An 18433-nucleotide genomic window follows, 5' to 3' on the forward strand; every position below is an offset into this window, starting at 1 on the left:
TAAATATACCAGATCTACAGACTTAACAAAAATTAAACTCATTCCTATAGTTTTTATAGTTCATAACAGTTTTTATTGGGTGGGAGAAATTGATCATATTTGGTACATTTCGTGGATGACTTAGTGGACTGGTCTCATCATGTGGAACTTGCCTCACCCCCAGCTGCCTCCAGCCTCATCAGATCGCTCCAGCAGACAGAGGAGAGACTAGAGACCAGGAGGGCCTAGGAAAAGAGAGACGGGGAAACAAAAATGAAAGGGGATATGTGAAGGCCCAAAACACTGGTCCTGGCTCCTCTCAACCTCTTTAGAGCACTTCCATTCATTTAGTACAAATTCTGTAAACATGTTCTTAGTATGTGAACACATTTGATAAGTTTTTCATTAGGTTGAATTTATTTTTTGGCAGAACTGTCCTAGCAGCCATGTGCAGAGCTCATGAGATAGGATATGTGTGAGATGGAGTTGCTCACAACTGACCGCAGGTAGAGGAATGGCTTCCTCAGAGCTGAATTTTGGAAGGATAAGATTATATCGGTCATTAATCAATGGAGAAGTTATGCCCCTCCACATAGCATGAAAGGCCACTATAAACTTTTTTCCCCCCTATAATGTGGGACAGAAACATCTTTGAGGAAAATATTGAGGGGACTCCCTTTATGTAAATGGATGTGTGCTTAGTATGAATTATGGACACATAGGGCATGTAGAATCAGTTGGATCTAACAGAGGTATCAGAATGAAAGATGAAATTCAATATTTCGTTGGGAGTTTTCACATATTCCTCTGAGAATGAGGACTATTTCTTTTTTTTTTTTTTTTTTTTTTTTTTTGTGAGGAGGACCAGCCCTGAGCTAACATCCAATGCCAATACTCCTCTTTTTTGCTGAGGAAGACTGGCCCTGGGCTAACATCTATGCCCATCTTCTTCCACTTTATATGGGACGCCGCCACAGCATGGCCTAACAAGCGGTGCGTCAGTGTGCACCCGGGATCCGAACCGGCGAACCCCGGGCCGCCGCAGCGGAACGTGCGCACTTAACCGCTTGCGCCACCGGGCTGGCCCCTGCTAATGTGAATTTAAGATATACCATTTTTTCCAAAGAGAATGGGAGTGGAGGTGAAGAGAAAAATGTCCCTCATGATTTTGCTTTAAATAAGTCTTTAAATAATCTGATTAAATAATGAAGGAACATTTGTCACATGTATTGTTCTTTTTCTTTATATATTTATATGTATCTACATATATAGATGCATGTACATCTCTATATACAAAACTCTTTTTTCAAAACTGCAAATTGCATGATGGTTGATTGCCTTGGTTGACGGTTGCCATGAGGAACTCCCAAAACTATGTATATGGGTCCAACTCCTTTTCTCTAACTCATCACTTTCCTGCCTTTTTGTTTTGTTTTGTTTTACATTTGTTCCCTCTTTTCTAACTCCTCTGCCATTTCCCTGGTCACATATTAACTGTGGCTCACCTGGCCAACTGCAATAGTCCTCTTAATCAGCCTCCCTCTTTCTTCTCTCTGTTCACGTCATACTATCATGTACACATCTGCCATGGTGTTCTTCCTAAAGCACAATAATGTGTCATTCCTTAGCATAAAAACGAACAACCAAAAACAAAATCCAGGGGGCCGGCCCGGTGGTGCAAGCGGTTAAGTGCACGCGCTCCGCTGTGGCGGCCCAGGATTCGCCAGTTCAGATGCCTGGCGCGCACCGCTTGTCAAGCCATGCTGTGGTGACGTGCCATATAAAGTGGAGGAAGATGGGCATGGATGTTAGTCCAGGGCCAGTCTTCCTCAGCAAAAAGAGGAGAATTGGCAGATGTTAGTTCAGGGCTGATCTTCCTCACCAAAAAAAAAAAAAAAAAAAAAAAATCCCAAACGAAAAAACAATGGCTCTTTATTCCCCAAAGGGTAGTGTCTGTAAATTCCCAAACTTGACTCTGACATCCCGTTCAGACACACCTATAGGTTGCCCCCTCCTTAACTACCATATCCCCATCTCAGACACCTTACTTTCCAGCCAAACTGAGGTATTATCTACTGTTCCCCCAATTTGCCCTGCATGCATTCTCTAACTTTTACAGCATACCTAACTCAGATACAGCCACCTCCCATCTCTCCACTTGGAATTAATCTCTCCCTGAACAGGATGTTTCCACAGAGGCTAAAACTCACTGTCTTGTGTTGTAACATTTGTGCACGTCTTTTCTTCCACTTTAGGCTGTAATATCCTTGAAGAAGTGGATCCCATACCATTTATCCTAGTGCTTTATGACAAGTAGGAATTCAATGACTGTTTATTAAATTGAGTTCTTTCAGCAGAAAAATGTGGGAGAAGCATCAGGTCATGCAACCCCCAAGAGCTCCAAATGGGACCCTTCATAGAAAGGAGAAAATGGCAGCCTGGCTCTTCTCCAGGCTGTGGAGAGTCTCTGATCCAACTCTGTTCCAAATGACCATGGTCACTGCTCTATTGGCTACTGTTCTTGGTGAGTAACGGGGAGACAAGTTCAGATTGGCAACAAACATACAAGATCATCTGCTCACTCACTTTTAAGACTAACAAAGAGATGACTAAGCTTTTAGCAGAAATCTGGCTTCAGCAACAAAGAGTTTATTTGACCAGGAACTTGGAAAATAAGGGGATTTAGAATTATTTGGAACTTCGGGGGATTTGCTTTACCCATAAAAGAGACAGTTTTCTAGACACTTCCCTCTAGAATTTCTTCTCCAGGAATTTCCAAAACAATCAGTCTCCCAAGCATGAATTGAAAAAATCCATATTATCTATCAGCCTGACTGAACAATTGTCCCTGCCTGTGGCTTTACCCAGAATGGAGAAGGGAAGCGTATACTTCTCCTGGGGCTCCTAAAATGTAAATTGGTCCTATCTTTAATTCTTGCAAGGAAAGCAGGATTAAGATGTTTACATTTCAAGGGCTCCATGCTTCTTCCCTCGTATCATTCAAAATCCAAAAGGTGCAAAAAAGTGCAAATTAAAGACGTTGTACTTGCCCATCTCCCAGTCCTTCAGTTTCCCTTCCCTGAGGCAGCCAATACATAATGTTATTATTAATGAAATGATGTTTCTGTTGAAGGAAATTGTAGGGACTTCTGGCTTTGTCCAGATACATCTGATTCAGAAGATATGAGGAACCTAATAGGCTGATGTAATCATGCCTGCCATCTTTTTAAGATAGGTTATCTCATATGATAGTAGAGTAGAAACATTTCTGCCTTTTATCATTATCATTTATCGACAAACATGGATTACTGATCACTCCCTGGATTCATTGAACAGTGGGGCTAATAGAAGTTGTTATTTTTCTTGATTAGAGGAAAAAAGAACGGTTCCTGCTGTAAAAGTCATGCTACTGAAACACTAAGACGCTGCGTCCAGGCTGTAACCTTCAGTGCTCTTTGTCATGTTGGTGTCCAGGTGATTGCGGGCCCCCACCCACTCTATACTTTGCTTCTCCAATAAATGAGTTGAACGAGACAAACTTTGAAACTGGAACTGTTCTGAAATACGCCTGCCGCCCTGGCTACAGTAAAATAAGTTCAAGGACTCAGATTACCTGTCAACCCAGAGGCATGTGGCAATACAGTAACTTCTGTACCAGTAAGTATCAACATTTCTTTTTCTTTTTCTTTTTTTTTAAAGATGTTATTTATTTATTTTTCCCCCCAAAGCCCCAGTAGATAGTTGTATGTCATAGCTGCACATCCTTCTAGTTGCTGTACGTGGGACACGGCCTCAGCATGGCCGGAGAAGTGGTGCAATGGTGTGCACCCGGGATCCGAACCCGGGCCACCAGCAGCGGAGCGCGCGCACTTAACTGCTAAGCCACGGGGCCGGCCCAACATTTATTTTTCTTATTTGAGCATTTTCTTTCTTTGCCAAGTTGTCTTAGGAACTAAGCTTTCTGAATGCAAATAAGAATCTGTGGTCACTAAGAAACCATCCAGTTTGTCAGTTACTGATTTCAATGTACACGTGTGCCACTTTTTGAAAAACATAAACAAACATACAAATAAATAAATAAAGAGAAAGATTAAGAGCTACCTAATTGCATTGAAAAATAAGTCTATCCTTTACAATGTAATTCAGTACACATTTCTTTCAGAAATGAACTACAAATTCAATTTTAATATATTGAAAACCAGACTCCCTCTCTACAAAATTATAAAAAGTTACGTGGCTAGAAAGTGGTAATGCAGTTTCCAAAGAAACCTCACCCAAATATCTGCTGTGTTGGAAGAAGATGCTATGATTCAAACTCTCAGTTGAGAATACATTGTAGGATGTTTTTCCAGTTGTAAGGTATCAATCTATAATCTTTTTCTATTCCCTTTATGACCAAAGACATGCATTTTTGAGCGGCCTAAGTTCAACGTACATGCCACAGACATAGAATGGAGGTGGCTCCCTGGTCAGTGTCTTAAATCCTGGACTGTAGACTCCATTACCAAAGTGATTTAACTGAGCATTTTTCTCTACTGGTAAAAAGTACCAGAAAAAGATGAGAGCAAACTTTGTATTCATTTTTCCTCCAAAATAAAAATTCAATGAGTCAATATAAGAAATAAGTTCGAATCTGAACCCTGGGTCTTTCTGGAAGCAGAGGTTGAAGCTAATCAATCAGTCTTCTTTTCTGACGCCATATCTGTGAGTACTTGGAATCACTAATCATCATTTTAATTTTTCTCTCAGAGAAACGCTGCAGAAACCCAGGAGAATTACATAATGGGCAAATAAGTAAGACAGATCTCTATTTCGGATCACGAATAGAATTCAGCTGTTCAGAAGGGTGAGTGTGAGGCCATCTAGAAACGATCCTTTTTTTAAATTAATCTTAAAAAGTAGCTAATGTGGGGGCCGGCACAGTGGCGCAGCGGTTAAGTTCACATGCTCTGCTTCGGCAGCCCAGGGTTCGCAGGTTCGGATCCCCAGCGCGCACCGACACACTGCTTGTCAAGCCATGCTGTGGCGGCGTCCCATATAAAGTAGAGGAAAATGCGCACAGATGTTAGCCCAGGCCTGATCTTCCTCACAAAAAAAAATAGCTACTGTGTTCATATATTTCAAAAGTGAAAATGATGTAAAAAGATATACACTGAGAATTCTCACCTCCACTCTATCACCATCCACCCCATTCCTTCCTGTCCTTAAACAGGGATCTGCTTTTATTGGTTTCTTACGTATCTTTCTAGTCTTTCCTTTCCAAATACAAGCTAACAAATTAGTATATATGTTTATTTTGCACCTTTCCAATAACAAAAGTAGTTTTGAATCTTGCTTTATTTTTTACTTATCAATATATACTGGAGATATTTACATGTTTGTGCATAGAGAGGTTCCTCATTAATTTCCTTTTACAACTGGGTAGAATTTTATTGTGTGACTTCCATAGATTAACAGTCTCTGACGGATCCATGGATATTTCCCATCTTTTGCTATTCTGAACAGTGATCTGATGCATTACCTTGTACATATATCATTTTGTACATATATACTTGTATCTGTAAATTCCCAGAGTGAGATTTCTGGATCAAAGAGTACATATATTTGAAAATTTTTAAAATCTTGCCAAATTGCTCTCCCTAGGGTTTACATGGTTTTACAAAGTATGTAAATGTCTCTTTCTGTAAACTTTCCTACTAAGTATATTGTCAAACTTTTGAAAACTTGTCAAATTTTTGAAATTTTTCCAATTTAAGAGGTAAAAATGAAATTTCATTATAGTTTCAATGTATTTTTCTCTTGTTATAAGTGAAGTTGAGCATATTTTTATATGCTCAAGAGATGTTTTATTTATTTGTGAACTGTTTGGCATGTCCTTTGCCGATTTTTTTCTATTAACTTGAACTTGTTATTCTTAATTTCTAGGATATATACATAAGGACATACACATGAGCCTAGGCATATTAGGGGTTAGCCCTTGTTTCTGATATGAGCTGCAACTTTTCCCCCAAGTATATCATTTTTCTTTTGACTTGGCTATTGGTACATTTTTTTTCTTCTCAAGGACAAACTGTTTTTTATGCTGTCAAATTTATCAATCTCCTTTTTAAAAATGGCTTCTACATTTTAGGTCTTAATTTGAAAGGTCTTCCCCAGTACAAGATTTTAAACCACGTATTTGCCTAGATTTCTTCTACCACTTTTAGTTTTTCATATATATATATATTTGTGTGTGTGTGTGTGTGTGTGTATATGTGAGGAAAATTAGCCCTGAGCTAACACCTGTTGCCAATCTTCCTCTTTTTGCTGAGGAAGACTGGCCCTGGGCTAATATCCGTGCCCATCTTCCTCCACTGTATATGTGGGACACCTATCTCAGCACGGCTTGATAAGCAGTGCATAGGTCCATGCCCAGGATCCAAACCTACAAACTCCGGGCCACAGAAGCAGAGCACACAAACTTAACCACTACCCCACCGGGCAAGCTCCTTGTTTTCATGTTTTTTGATGTTTAAAGCTTTGATCCATTTGGAGTCAATATATATAGTATACAGTATGAGGTAGATAGTGGTCTAGTGGTTAAGATGCTGCGCTCTCGCTGCCCGGGGTGGGGTGGGGGGTTTGTTTCCACCCATCTGTCGGTTGTCATACTGTGACGCCTACATGTTGCTATGATGCTGAAAGCTCTGCCACCAGGATTTCACATACCAGCAGGGTCACCCATGGTGGACAGATTTCAGTAGAGCTTCCAGACTAAGACAGACTAGGAAGAAGGACTTGGCCACCCACTTCCAAAAAACTTGGAATAGCAGTGGAGCAGTGTCTGATATAGCACCCAGAAGGTGAAAGAATGGTGCAAAAAGACAGGACAGGCTTCTGCTCTGCTGTACACAGGGGCACTAAGAGTCAGGGTGGACTCAAGGCACTAAAACAACAAATGAGGTACTCATCTTAGTCTATATTTTTCCATATGGCTTTCCTGTTATCCCAGCATCATTTATTTAAAAATCTATCTTCAATCTACTGATTTGAGAGTGCTTTTGGATATTATACTGAATTCTCATATGTCTCTGGGTCTACTTTTGGACTTTCTATGAAATGCCATTGTTTTGCCTATATATTCGTATACACATTTCTCGGTCATCTACTTATTGAGGCTTTATAATATGTTTTAATAGCCAATATGGGTAGATCTACCTTATTGCTCATCTTTTTGGGAATTTTCCTGGCAACATTTATCTGTTTATTTTTCTATATGAACTTTAATATTAGGCATATTTTTGAATCAGTGTTGGATTAGTTTTTAACTTAATTTTAGGAGAATAGATTTTTTTTTTTTTCTATGTTGAGTCTCCCTAGACAAGAATATGTTACTGTAGAGGAGACAAAACTTTTCCTCTACCCTCTTAGGGTCTCTGGCTGGGCCTGAGAATTAAGTTGACATAAGACAAATTGATAGGAGAAAAGCATACAAATTTTATTTTTACATGTACATGGGCACCTTCACAGGAAAATGAAGACCCAAAAAGCAGTTAGGCCTAAGTGCTATATATTAGATTGAACAAAGAGTAGTAATTGTGGAAAATAGTAAGTAAAATATATAGAGGAGAGGCTAAAGGAGGGTAAGGGTTATTTTCAACAAGGCCTGTCGGTTCAGATTTCTCTTGGTCTCAACTCCCCCTCTCTGGCGATAAGAGTGTTTTCTCCTTCTGATCTAAGGAAGGGCATCCTTCACGTGAAAGTTTGAACTCCTGCTTTCAAGAAGGAAAGGAAAAGTCAGAATGCCCTTCTTGCATCTACTGTTTTCAAGTGTGTTTAGCTCAAAGTAATCCTTATTCCAAAGCGGCACGTTTTGGGATGGCATGTTCTGCTCCATTCATTTTAGTCTGTTTCTCTTGTTTCTTCAGGAGTGTTTCCAAGTTTTCTTCACATAGATTTTGCATTTCTTGAAGTGTTTAAACCTAGGCATTTCATTTTTGCTATTTCAAATGGATCTTTTCTTCCATTATATATTCTAACTGATATATATATCAAAACAAGAAAGAAATATGCATAACTCTCATGGACTTTGTTTCTACCATTGGTCATGTGGCTGTAGCTGGTATTTATAAGTACCCGCTTCTAGTATTCGTTCCATATTCACTTTGCCCTCAGCAAGTATTTCATCTGATGGTGGTTCCTTGCCTGATGGGATCACCTAAACCTTTATTCTTGAGGGGTCTGGGCCATTAGCGTTCCTGCCTGTATTGGGTTGTCATAGTTTTCATTGACTTCAATTAGAGGACATGAGAGTAGTACAAAGAGGTGCCCTGGGATCTTCTGCATCCAGACATACTCATCCTCACTACCATTGCATTGAAGCAACGCAATTTCCCCTGGATAATCAGGGTTAATCACAGCAGTCGTGAGAGTAACCCCTTTCTTTGCCTGTTCATTCATTTGTATGAGGGCCCAGACTTGATGAGTCTACAAGTTCAATTTGGGGTTGCCAAAATACAGGATTGCCAGTTTAATTCTAGTATAAGTATGTCCCGTGCAATATTTGGGTCACATTTACACTAAAAAAAGATATTTATTGTTTACCTGAAATTCACGTTTAACTAGGCATCCTGGTTATTTATCCTAGGTATTTTAATTTGCTAAATTTGGTAACTTTAATTTAATAGAACTCTTGTTGTGTCCCAAGGTAGAAGCATTCCTCCATTGGTGGCTAAGACTTTTCGACCAACAGAGAATATTACTTGTTTTATTTCTACTTTTTAGAATTTATTGAGGTTTTAGGATACACCATAATATATGATTAATTTCATTGATATTCCATAGGCACTTGAAATGAAGGTATATTATTTATTAGTAGCATACAGAGTTTGATATATACACATCAAATCTACTTTATTATTGATTAGCTCTTTTGAATCCTTAATTTATATGTCTTAAGCTTAAAGATAAGAATTAAGTAAATTAACAATTTCATAATTATTTTAAATATCACAAATTATTGACAAATAATGAACAGCACATTTTGATTTTTTTCTTATGTCCCATGTATTTTTTTGCTGTTGTTAAAATTGCTGCTACATTTTTGGTACATAAGTATTTATAGCTCTTCACTGCAAATCAAACCTTTAACACTATAATATGCCCATCTTTGTGTAATTTAATAATCTTGGTTCTGATGTCCAGTTTCTGGAATATCAACATCATCATCCCTGCTTTTCTTTTGGGTTGCATTTGCTTGATATAACTTTGCTCTTCCTTTTTTTTTTTTTTTTTTGGTGAGGAAGATTAGACCTGAGCTAATGTCTGTTGCTAATCCTCCTCTTTTTTGCTGTGGAGATTGGCCCTGGGCCCATCTTCCTCTACTTTATGTGTGGGACACTTGCCACAAGATGGCTTGATAAGCGGTGTGTGGGTCTGTGCCGGGGGTGCCAACCTGCGAACCCCAGGCCACTGAGGCGGAGCGCGCAAACTTAACCACTGTGACACCAGGCTGGCCCCTCTTCCTCTTGTTTCTAATCTATCTGAGACACTTTTAGGTCTGTCTCCTGTGTACAACATAGAGTTGAATTTTGTTCCAGTTAAAATCTCTTTGTCTTTCAACAGGAAACTTAAGTCCAATTACATTTATTGATATGAGTGATATCCATAGACATGGTTTTGTTATATTATTTCATATTTTGTACTATATGTATACACAGTCGTGCACCACATAACAACATTTCAGTCAGCAGTGGGCAGCATATACGACAGTGGTCCTGGAAGATTACTACAATGTAGCCTAGTTCTGTAGTAGGTTGCACCATCTAGGTTTGTGTAAATGCACTCTACAATATTCACACAATGATGAAATCACCTGACGACACATTTCTCAGAATGTACATATCTGCATTGTTAAACGATGCATGACTGTATGTGTATGTGTGTGCTATTTATATATTTTTATATATATATTATATTTAGGAAGGTTCAAAATTTGGTTCTAATGGTTACCTTTATACATTTACATTTGTATAATATCATTATTCCCCTTTATCTCTAGGCAGTTTAAATTTGTTCCTTGTTATGAGCAACAGTAAACTTATCTTGTATCCTCCCCTCCCCCTCCCCTCCCCACCTCCTCTATCTTTTCTACCAGTAAGTTTCTGTCATTTGTATTATCTTATTGTTTATTTTGTATTTAACATTAAATCCTCATATGTGTCTGTAGCTTGAGTTCAATTGCAACTCTTGCAGATGAGGCAATGAGGGAGTTCATTTTCTTTTCCACTCTCTCCCTCATCTCCTCTTTTTTGTTATATCATTTCAGCACTGTCAGAGTAGTGCCAAACATCTATATTTTTATTTCATTAACACTTATATTTCATTCAGTCACTCTTAATTCCACCTTTGCTTTTGTCTTAGATCGACATGTTCAATGTTCACTACCAGTTTTTTATTTGTTAGGTTTTTGTTTTGTTTTTGCTAAAGTTTTCCTGTCATCTCTTGGTTGGCTATAATTTGTCCTCTGGTGATTTCTAAAAAAAAAACTCCCAGTGAAAATTATTCCTCAAGTTCTTACAAGTTCAAATAATGTCCGAGGCCTTGATACTTAAAAAATAATGTGGCTGGGAATAAAGTTCTTGGCTCATCCTTTCTCTTCTCGACCATCTCGTAGATATTGCTGCATACCTTTTGCTGGTGGATGTTGCTGTGCAGAACTCTGGTGTCAACCCGGAGTTTTTACTCTTAGATGGGACTTGGTCTTTGTTTGCCTCTCTAAAGATATTATTCTTTATCTTTGAAATCTAATAATCCTACTCTTAGCTGTTTTGATATGGACTATTTGGTTCAATTTTTTGCTGCTATGTGATGTGCAATTTTAAAATGTAGACTAAGTAGTATTTTATGTCCATAACATTTACTTGAAATACATTTTAAAATAGATATTTTGTTCTGTTTTGTGTTCCTTCTTCAGTTTCTCCAATTAAATACGTGTTGATTTTCCTTTGCTTGTCATTTATATCTAACATTTTTTCTCTAATCTTTCTTGTTGTTGTTTCATTTTGTTTGATTTTTTTCATGTTTCCCTTGTTTGCCTTATTGTGTACAGCTCCCAAGAGGGAAAGTGAGAAGATTCAGAACTAAGGTGCTGTTGGAACACTAGGGTGTCCTATTGGAATAACCAGAGACAATACTTTTCATTTTTTTTCCTGGCTAGATTAGAAAAATTACATTTTTAAGAAATTTAAAAATAAAAAAATGCTTAATGATCATATTTTATCTTATTCAAAGATTCATTTTTCTGTAAGTTATTATTAAATAATTTTCAGGGGCTCTTAAATTGTTGAAGGGAACATTTGCATTAGTGTCCAATCACACTGTAGGTTTATTCCTTGGTGATAGTACAATTTGATATCATATTAACAATGCTGTTTTTCTGTTTTTTTCTTTTTTTTCTGTTACCATAATACACAGAGGGCAGTAAGAGAAACTGAAGAAAGCTTAGGACTTGTCAAGAGCCGTAAAAATGGGGGTCGTGAACAGGCAGTTAATGGTGTAGGGAAGAGGGCAAGCATCTGGAAGTCAGAAGGAGGCTGCAAACCAGAGGGCATGAGATTTGGGAGCCAGTAATCTAGCTGGTGCTCTCATCCAAAGAAAACTGCAGAACACACTGAAAAGAGTCTTTTATCCTGCATTGTTCTGCCTGAGCTCTGGATGAACTCCATGCCTGATCTAGCAGGTGCTCAATAATAGATTACAAGGTAAAAGAACAGATGTACAAGCACACACCTCATTGTGGTGATGCAATTTTAATGAATGGAGTACTCAATGGAAAGTGGTATCTGAGAAAACATTGCTTCATTTTTAATATTGAGTTACAATTCTATTTGTTCAGATCCCTTTATACAATTTAATTTTTTTTTTTTCCCCCAAAGCCCCAGTAGATAGTTGTATGTCATAGCTGCACATCCTTCCAGTTGCTGTATGTGGGACTCGGCCTCAGGATGGACGGAGAAGTGGTGCCTCGATGCGCACCCGGGATCCGAACCCGGGCCACCAGCATTGCAGCGCGCGCACTTAACCACCAAGCCACAGGGCCGGCCTACAATTTAATTTAGAGTAGGAAGAATTCCATTAAAATCTTTGATCCTAAAAAGCTTAATATTGTGGTTTAAATGAATGAGTGAATAAAAGAAAAAATAAACAAATTAGCCTTTCTCCTTGATGTCATGAAATTTAGCTCCAAATTGGCCCAAAGGATAATTAGTAATCAAGAGAGCACTATTTTTTTGTTTTTAAATGTTGAATAAAAATTCCATTTGTCCAAACCTCATTGGCAATTTATGTTTAGAGTAAGATGAATTCCACTAAAATCTCTGACCTATCTTATTCAGATATATCTTAATTGGCTCAACCAGTAGTCATTGTGACATCCAAGACAAAGGAGTTGACTGGAGTGATCCTCTCCCAGTATGTGTAAGTAAGTAAAGATATTTTCTGACTTGACTATAAACCTAAACTGTGTTAGGTCGTAAAACTCCTGCGCATCTTTGCTGCTTCTTGTACCCTCCAGTAGAATTTGCATCGTGAACGTTAGATTTGTAAGGATGCCTTCCCTGACTATTTTTTCCTCTTCACTCGCTCGTCCCAGTTGCCACGTGTGAGCCGCCTCCAGCCATCAGCAATGGGAAGCACAGTGGCGATGATGAAGACAGCTACACATATGGCTCTTCTGTCACCTACAGCTGTGACCCTGACTTCTCAATGATAGGCAAAGCCTCCATTTCCTGCACAGTGGAGAATAAAACAATAGGCGTCTGGAGGCCAAGCCCTCCCACTTGTAAAAGTAAGTCACAATGATGAATTCTGGTTTGAGTTGTTTGTTTAAAAGAAAAAGGAAGGTATATTTATTGGGGGAAATGGAATGATTCAAAGACAAATTAATTATTGCAGTGACGTGGTCATTTATTTGGTCAACTGATACTTATGTATGCTGTACCAGCATATAGTAACAAGCAGCACCAATATCTCATTGGCTTTGCCAAGTAAAAGTTGATTCTCATTCATACTGAGTCTGCTGCATGCCCAGGAGACTCTCTAGGGCAGCTGTAGTCTAGGTGTTAGTTTAGCAACCAGCTCAGCAATGCAGGTTGCTTTGATCTTGTGGCATCTCTGTATCCGTGCTTTCACAATCTCTTCAGTAGAGGAAGAAAGAAAAGCAAACTGCCCTGGCTTTTAAGAACTTTGGCCTGGAAGTGACCACATATCACTTTACATTGCAGCCTTTTGTCCAAAAGTAGTAAGGTATAGACCCTAACTCTAGGGGAACTGGGGAATATCATCTTTTGTCTGTTCAGGAAGTAGAACTGGAAATATTGGTTAGCAATTGTAATGTCAACCACATATTGCCTACAGGGCAAGCAGAACCAACTAAACACCAAAAGGTCAACAGGACAAAGCAAGCAGTAATTGAGCTACAAGAAATATTGTGATATTGTTAGTTTGCTAATCTACAGTATCTTCTTTTGCTACTAAGTGCCTACAGAGTATCACTTACTATTCTGACTCACCACAGGACACAGTCTAATCAGGAGTTGAGAGAGCATGATACTGCAAACAGTTCAAAATGCCTGGACTCTAGACTGCGAGAGGTGGAAATGGCAGAGACTGAGGCTGGAAAGTTAGCAGGGCCAGGTTATGAAGGGCCTCGTGTGTCATTCTCAGGAGTTCAAAACGAAGGTGAGGGGAGACATTGAAAGGCTTTAACCAGGGAAGTAAATGTGCTACGTTTTAGAAAGAGAATTCTGGCTGCAGCACGGACAACAATTTGAGGTGGGACAAAGCTTCACCCACAGGCACCTACTGCAGCCATCCGGCCAGGTAGTGAAGGTGGCTCCAACTACAGTCATGGCAGTGGGCCTGGAGAGAAGTTGAGGGATTGAAAAGGAATTAAAGTGTAGGACTCACAGGACTTGATGACTGAAAGCTGGGGGAGGGGCAGTTTGTTCTTTGCTTGTGAGGGCACAGAGCTCTGATGTCTTGGCTGCCTCTTCATCATGAACACCACATCATTACCACTGGCCGCTGACCCAACACTAAAATCACCCAGGAAAGTAGACCATTATAAGGGGAAGATTGGACTTTGGGATTCAGGCTTTGGGGGTTAGATATTGTTAGGGGTTTTTTAAATTGAGATACAATTGACATATAACATTATATTAGTTTCAGGTGTACAACATAATGATTCAATATTTGTATATATTGCAAAATGAACACCACAATAAGTCTAGTTAACATCCATCACCATACATAGTTACAAAATTTTTTTTCTTGTGATAAGAGCTTTTAAGATCTGCTCTCTTAGCAACTTTCAAATAGACAATACAGTATTATTAACCGTAGTCACCATGCAGTACTTTACATCCCCGTGACTTATTTGTTTTATGACTAGAAATTTGTACCTTCTGACCACCTTCACCCATTCCACTCATCCCCTAAGCCCCGCCTCTGGCAACCACCAATCTGTTCTCTGCATCTATGTTGCTAGGGTTTTTTTGACAAGAAAGTTGTAGGACTTTATCCACAACAACTAGCATGATGGGACCTCAATTTGCTGAGGTCCCTAGGAACTGAAAGGATATATATTAAGCTCTAAAGTGTTTTCTTTGTATCTCTTTGATATGTACTTGTAGTAGGTCTTCCTTGGAACCATACCAACAATAGCAGTCACATCCTTATTGCCATTTCTCTTTTGTAACTGAGATGTCTTTTCTTATGCTTCTTTAGACATTGTCTGTCGTCAGCCACAGGTTCCAAATGGAATCTTTGTCTCTGGATTTGGACCCCTCTATTCTTACAAAGACTCTATTGTGTTTGATTGCAAGAAAGGCTATATCCTCAACGGCAGCAGTTTAATCCACTGTGAAGCTGATAACAACTGGGATCCTCCTCCTCCCATTTGTGAGCTCAGTGAGTATGGACTGAAGTAGTTTCCATATTTGGCATCTAAAGATACCCAGAAATGTTGGGGGGGGATACTTGTAGGCCTAAGCCCACTTGAATCACAGTAAATCTTAAATTTAGATCAGTAATTTCTTTTATTTTTTTTCTTGGAAAAAAGACTAATTACATTATACTGTGCAGGGCCAGACCAGTGGTGCAGTGGTTAAGTGAGCACGCTCCCCTGTGGCGGCCCAGGGTTCACAGGTTCGGAGCCCAGGCATGCACCGACACACCGCTTGTTAAGCCCTGCTGTGGTGGCGTCCCATATAAAGTAGAGGAAGATGGGCACGGATGCTAGCCCAGGGCCAGTCTTCCTCAAGAAAAAAGGGGAGGATTGGTATCAGATGTTAGCTCAGGGCTAGTCCTCCTCATATTAAAAAAAAAAAGAAAAGAAAACAATACAATATGTTGTGCAAGGTCACATAACATCACGAAAGGCTACTCCATACAGTCGTGCAGATTGTTCACACTCCATCCCTAAGAGGAGACATTAACGTTGTAGACATTGTGGATTAGTCTATTTATTTCAACAATTTTCCTACAGTTGATAGAAAATTTTGTTCTAACAAAATCATTATATTACAATAATTATTTTGAAAGATAAATAGCAAAGTGTCCTGAGGAAAAAATGTCTTTTTCTAACTTGCACAAAAGTATTGTATGGACTAACTATGATTCTAACACTCAGAAATTATAAACTCACGCAGATCATTAAAAATAATGTTAATAGTAACAATGATAGCTTGGCGCTAGTCTAGGTACCTAACAAGAATTAACTCAATGAATCCTTCCAAGAATTGTAGGCACTATTATTATCCTCATTTTATAGATTAAGAACCCATTCACAGAGGTTAAGTGACTTGCACAAGGTCGTACAACTGGAAATGGGAGGAAGCCACTAATGCCTTTTGCTCTTACTTCTACCCTCATGAAATGTCAAGAACCTTACCCAGGGGACTTCTGGAATAGGGGTGCAAAAAGCTTGGGGAAATCTCTCTCCTGGAGAGATATCTATTAAACTGGTCAAAATTAGCAAAGAAAACCATTCAAAGTCTCCAGATTGATCAAAGGACTTACAAGAAATTGATAAGCAGTTATTCAAAAAAATCTATGGAGACTTGGAGCAAACCATGGGAGGCCATTACATTAGAGCTAGGATCTGTACTCGGCCCCCAATAGCCGTATGGGAGAACTGTTTCAGTGGGCTCACAAGTGGCAATTCCCATCTCCCCCAGCTTCCTGGGGTGAAGAGCTATTTGGAGTGGATTTGGCAGCCAGTGAACATCTTGCAATAGCATTTGCCATAGCTCCATGCTTCAGGTGGTAGCAGCCAGACATTAGTGTCTGTTCCTCCACCCCAACTCCCATTATACAAGGAAGATCCAAGTAGGACATCTGTTAAAGAATTCAGTCCTTTCCTGCATAGCCCTCTGTTGCAGTAGGGCTGCTCTGGTGAGCTCAGCAGCCAAGTGGCACCTCCCATCTTCCCCAGCTTCCTAAAGTGGAAGAACTATTGTGGGTAAATTTGACAGCCAGTGAACATTGGCAAATCTCATTCTTCCTGGCTCTAGGCTGTGAAATATCTATTTTGGTGGTGGGCATAGCCTGGTGGCAGTACCAGTTCCTACCCCCCCCCCCTTATCTCCTTCCCACAGCTCCTATACCATAGGAAGGATTCTGGTGGGGCAGCTGGTGAAGAATTAGTTCCCCAGTTTCCCCCAGCTCCTGATCCATAGCACAAAAGTTCTGCCAGGGGAGATTTGGAGCAAGCCTCAAAGACTACCAATGCCCTGCCCCTGCCAAGGGACCTGACTTTAATTGGATCAGACTGTGAAACCATTTATGCCCCAGGGAGTTGTCAAAAACAATAGAGCAATCAGCTAACAATTAATGGAGACTAACAGCTGTAAGTAACACCAATAGAGGCAGACCAACCAAAAGCTTAATGGGAAAGAGACAAAGAAAAAACCATAGTCATCCCTGGTAGTAGAAAGACTGTGTGCACGCCCAAGGCTGTGCTCTCTTGGGAGCACCATTACAGGCTGCACAATTTGGGGGAAATAGACTTAACAGCACTAGTTCAGTCAAGTCACTAAAGAAATAAACAAGCAAACAAGGAAACAACAACAACAACTGGCCCTAGAGGTGAGGAAGGGGAATCAATACCCTAAGTTACTACAATATACTATCTAACATGTCCAGTTTTCAACAAAAAATTATCAGACATGCAAAGAAACAGGAAGGAACGATCCATACAAAGAGGAAAACCTGATAATAGAAATTGCCTTTTGAAGGGGCCCAGATGTTAGACTTAGCAGAAAAGAAGTTCAAAGCAGCTATTATAAATATGTTTAAAGAACAAAAGAAAACAGTATATAAAGAATTACAGAATGGTATTATAACAATGTCTCATTAAATAGGGAATATCAATAAAGATAGAAATTACATACAAAAAATGGAAATTCTGGAATTGAGAAGCACAACAGTGAATTGAAAAATTCACAAGAGGAGCTCAACAGTAGATTTGATTTGGCAGAAGAAAGAATTGGTGAATTTGAAAATAGATTGATTGAGATTATGCAATCTGAAGTACAGAGAGAAAAAAGAATGAAGAAAAATGAAGAGAGCCTCAGAGAAATATGGGACACCACTAGATGGCTCAACAAACACGTGTTCCAGAAGGAGAAGAGAGAGAGAAAGTATCAAGAAACCAATCAGGAAATAACGGATGAAAACTTCCCAAATTTGACTGAAAAACACATTAATTTACAGATCCAAGAAGGTCACTAAACTCAAAGTAGGATAAATACAAAAAGATCCACACCAGAAGACATCATAGTCAAAATGTTGAAAGCCAGAGATAAAGAGAAAATGTTGAAAGCAGCAAGAGAAAAGCAACACATCATGTACAATGAAAACCCAGTAAGATTAACATCTCACTTCTCAGCAGAAACAATGTAGGCCAGAGGGCAATGAGATGACATAATCAAAGTGAAGAAACAAAAAGTCACCCAAGAATCCAACAAAACAATAGATTGTTATAACTATTGCTTTATACGATTTTATGTTTCATGTCTCTTAAAGTAGCTGAGAGAATAAAGGAGAGCAAATATATATTTATAGAGTTTATTATATTAATCTTCTTTCTACAATTTCTTTTTTTGTTGTTGAGGAGGACTAGCCCTGAGCTAACATCATTGCTAATCTTCCTCTTTTTGCTGAGGAAGACTGGCCTGGGCTAACATCTGTGCCTATCTTCCTCCACTTTATATGGGACGCCACCACCGCAAGGCTTGACAAGCGGTGTGTCTGTGCGCACCCAGGATCCAAACCTGCGAACCCTGGGCCGCCGAAGCGGAGCACGCACACTGAACCGCTATACCACCGGGCCGGCCCCCTTTTTACCATTTCTGGTTCTCTTCATTTCTTCCTGTGGATTCAAGTTACCATCTGGTATCATTTCCATACTCCA

General features: G+C 39.3%; 1 protein-coding gene across 1 annotated transcript in view; it reads left to right on the forward strand.

Moving 5' to 3' along the window:
• The window catches only part of C4BPA (complement component 4 binding protein alpha), a 36840-nt gene that overhangs the window by 5822 nt on the left and 12585 nt on the right, over positions 1-18433 (forward strand). The window contains exons 2-7 of the mRNA XM_087437369.1: positions 2337-2503; positions 3454-3636; positions 4729-4825; positions 12354-12439; positions 12611-12805; positions 14746-14928. Coding sequence (XP_087293495.1) covers positions 2341-2503; positions 3454-3636; positions 4729-4825; positions 12354-12439; positions 12611-12805; positions 14746-14928 — 907 coding nt within the window. The 5' untranslated portion in view covers positions 2337-2340. The remainder of the gene's footprint in view (positions 1-2336; positions 2504-3453; positions 3637-4728; positions 4826-12353; positions 12440-12610; positions 12806-14745; positions 14929-18433) is intronic.

Source organism: Ceratotherium simum, chromosome 2 (genome assembly GCF_057802395.1).
Source record: "Ceratotherium simum simum isolate JZ-2026a chromosome 2, ASM5780239v1, whole genome shotgun sequence".
Lineage (NCBI taxonomy): Eukaryota > Metazoa > Chordata > Mammalia > Perissodactyla > Rhinocerotidae > Ceratotherium > Ceratotherium simum.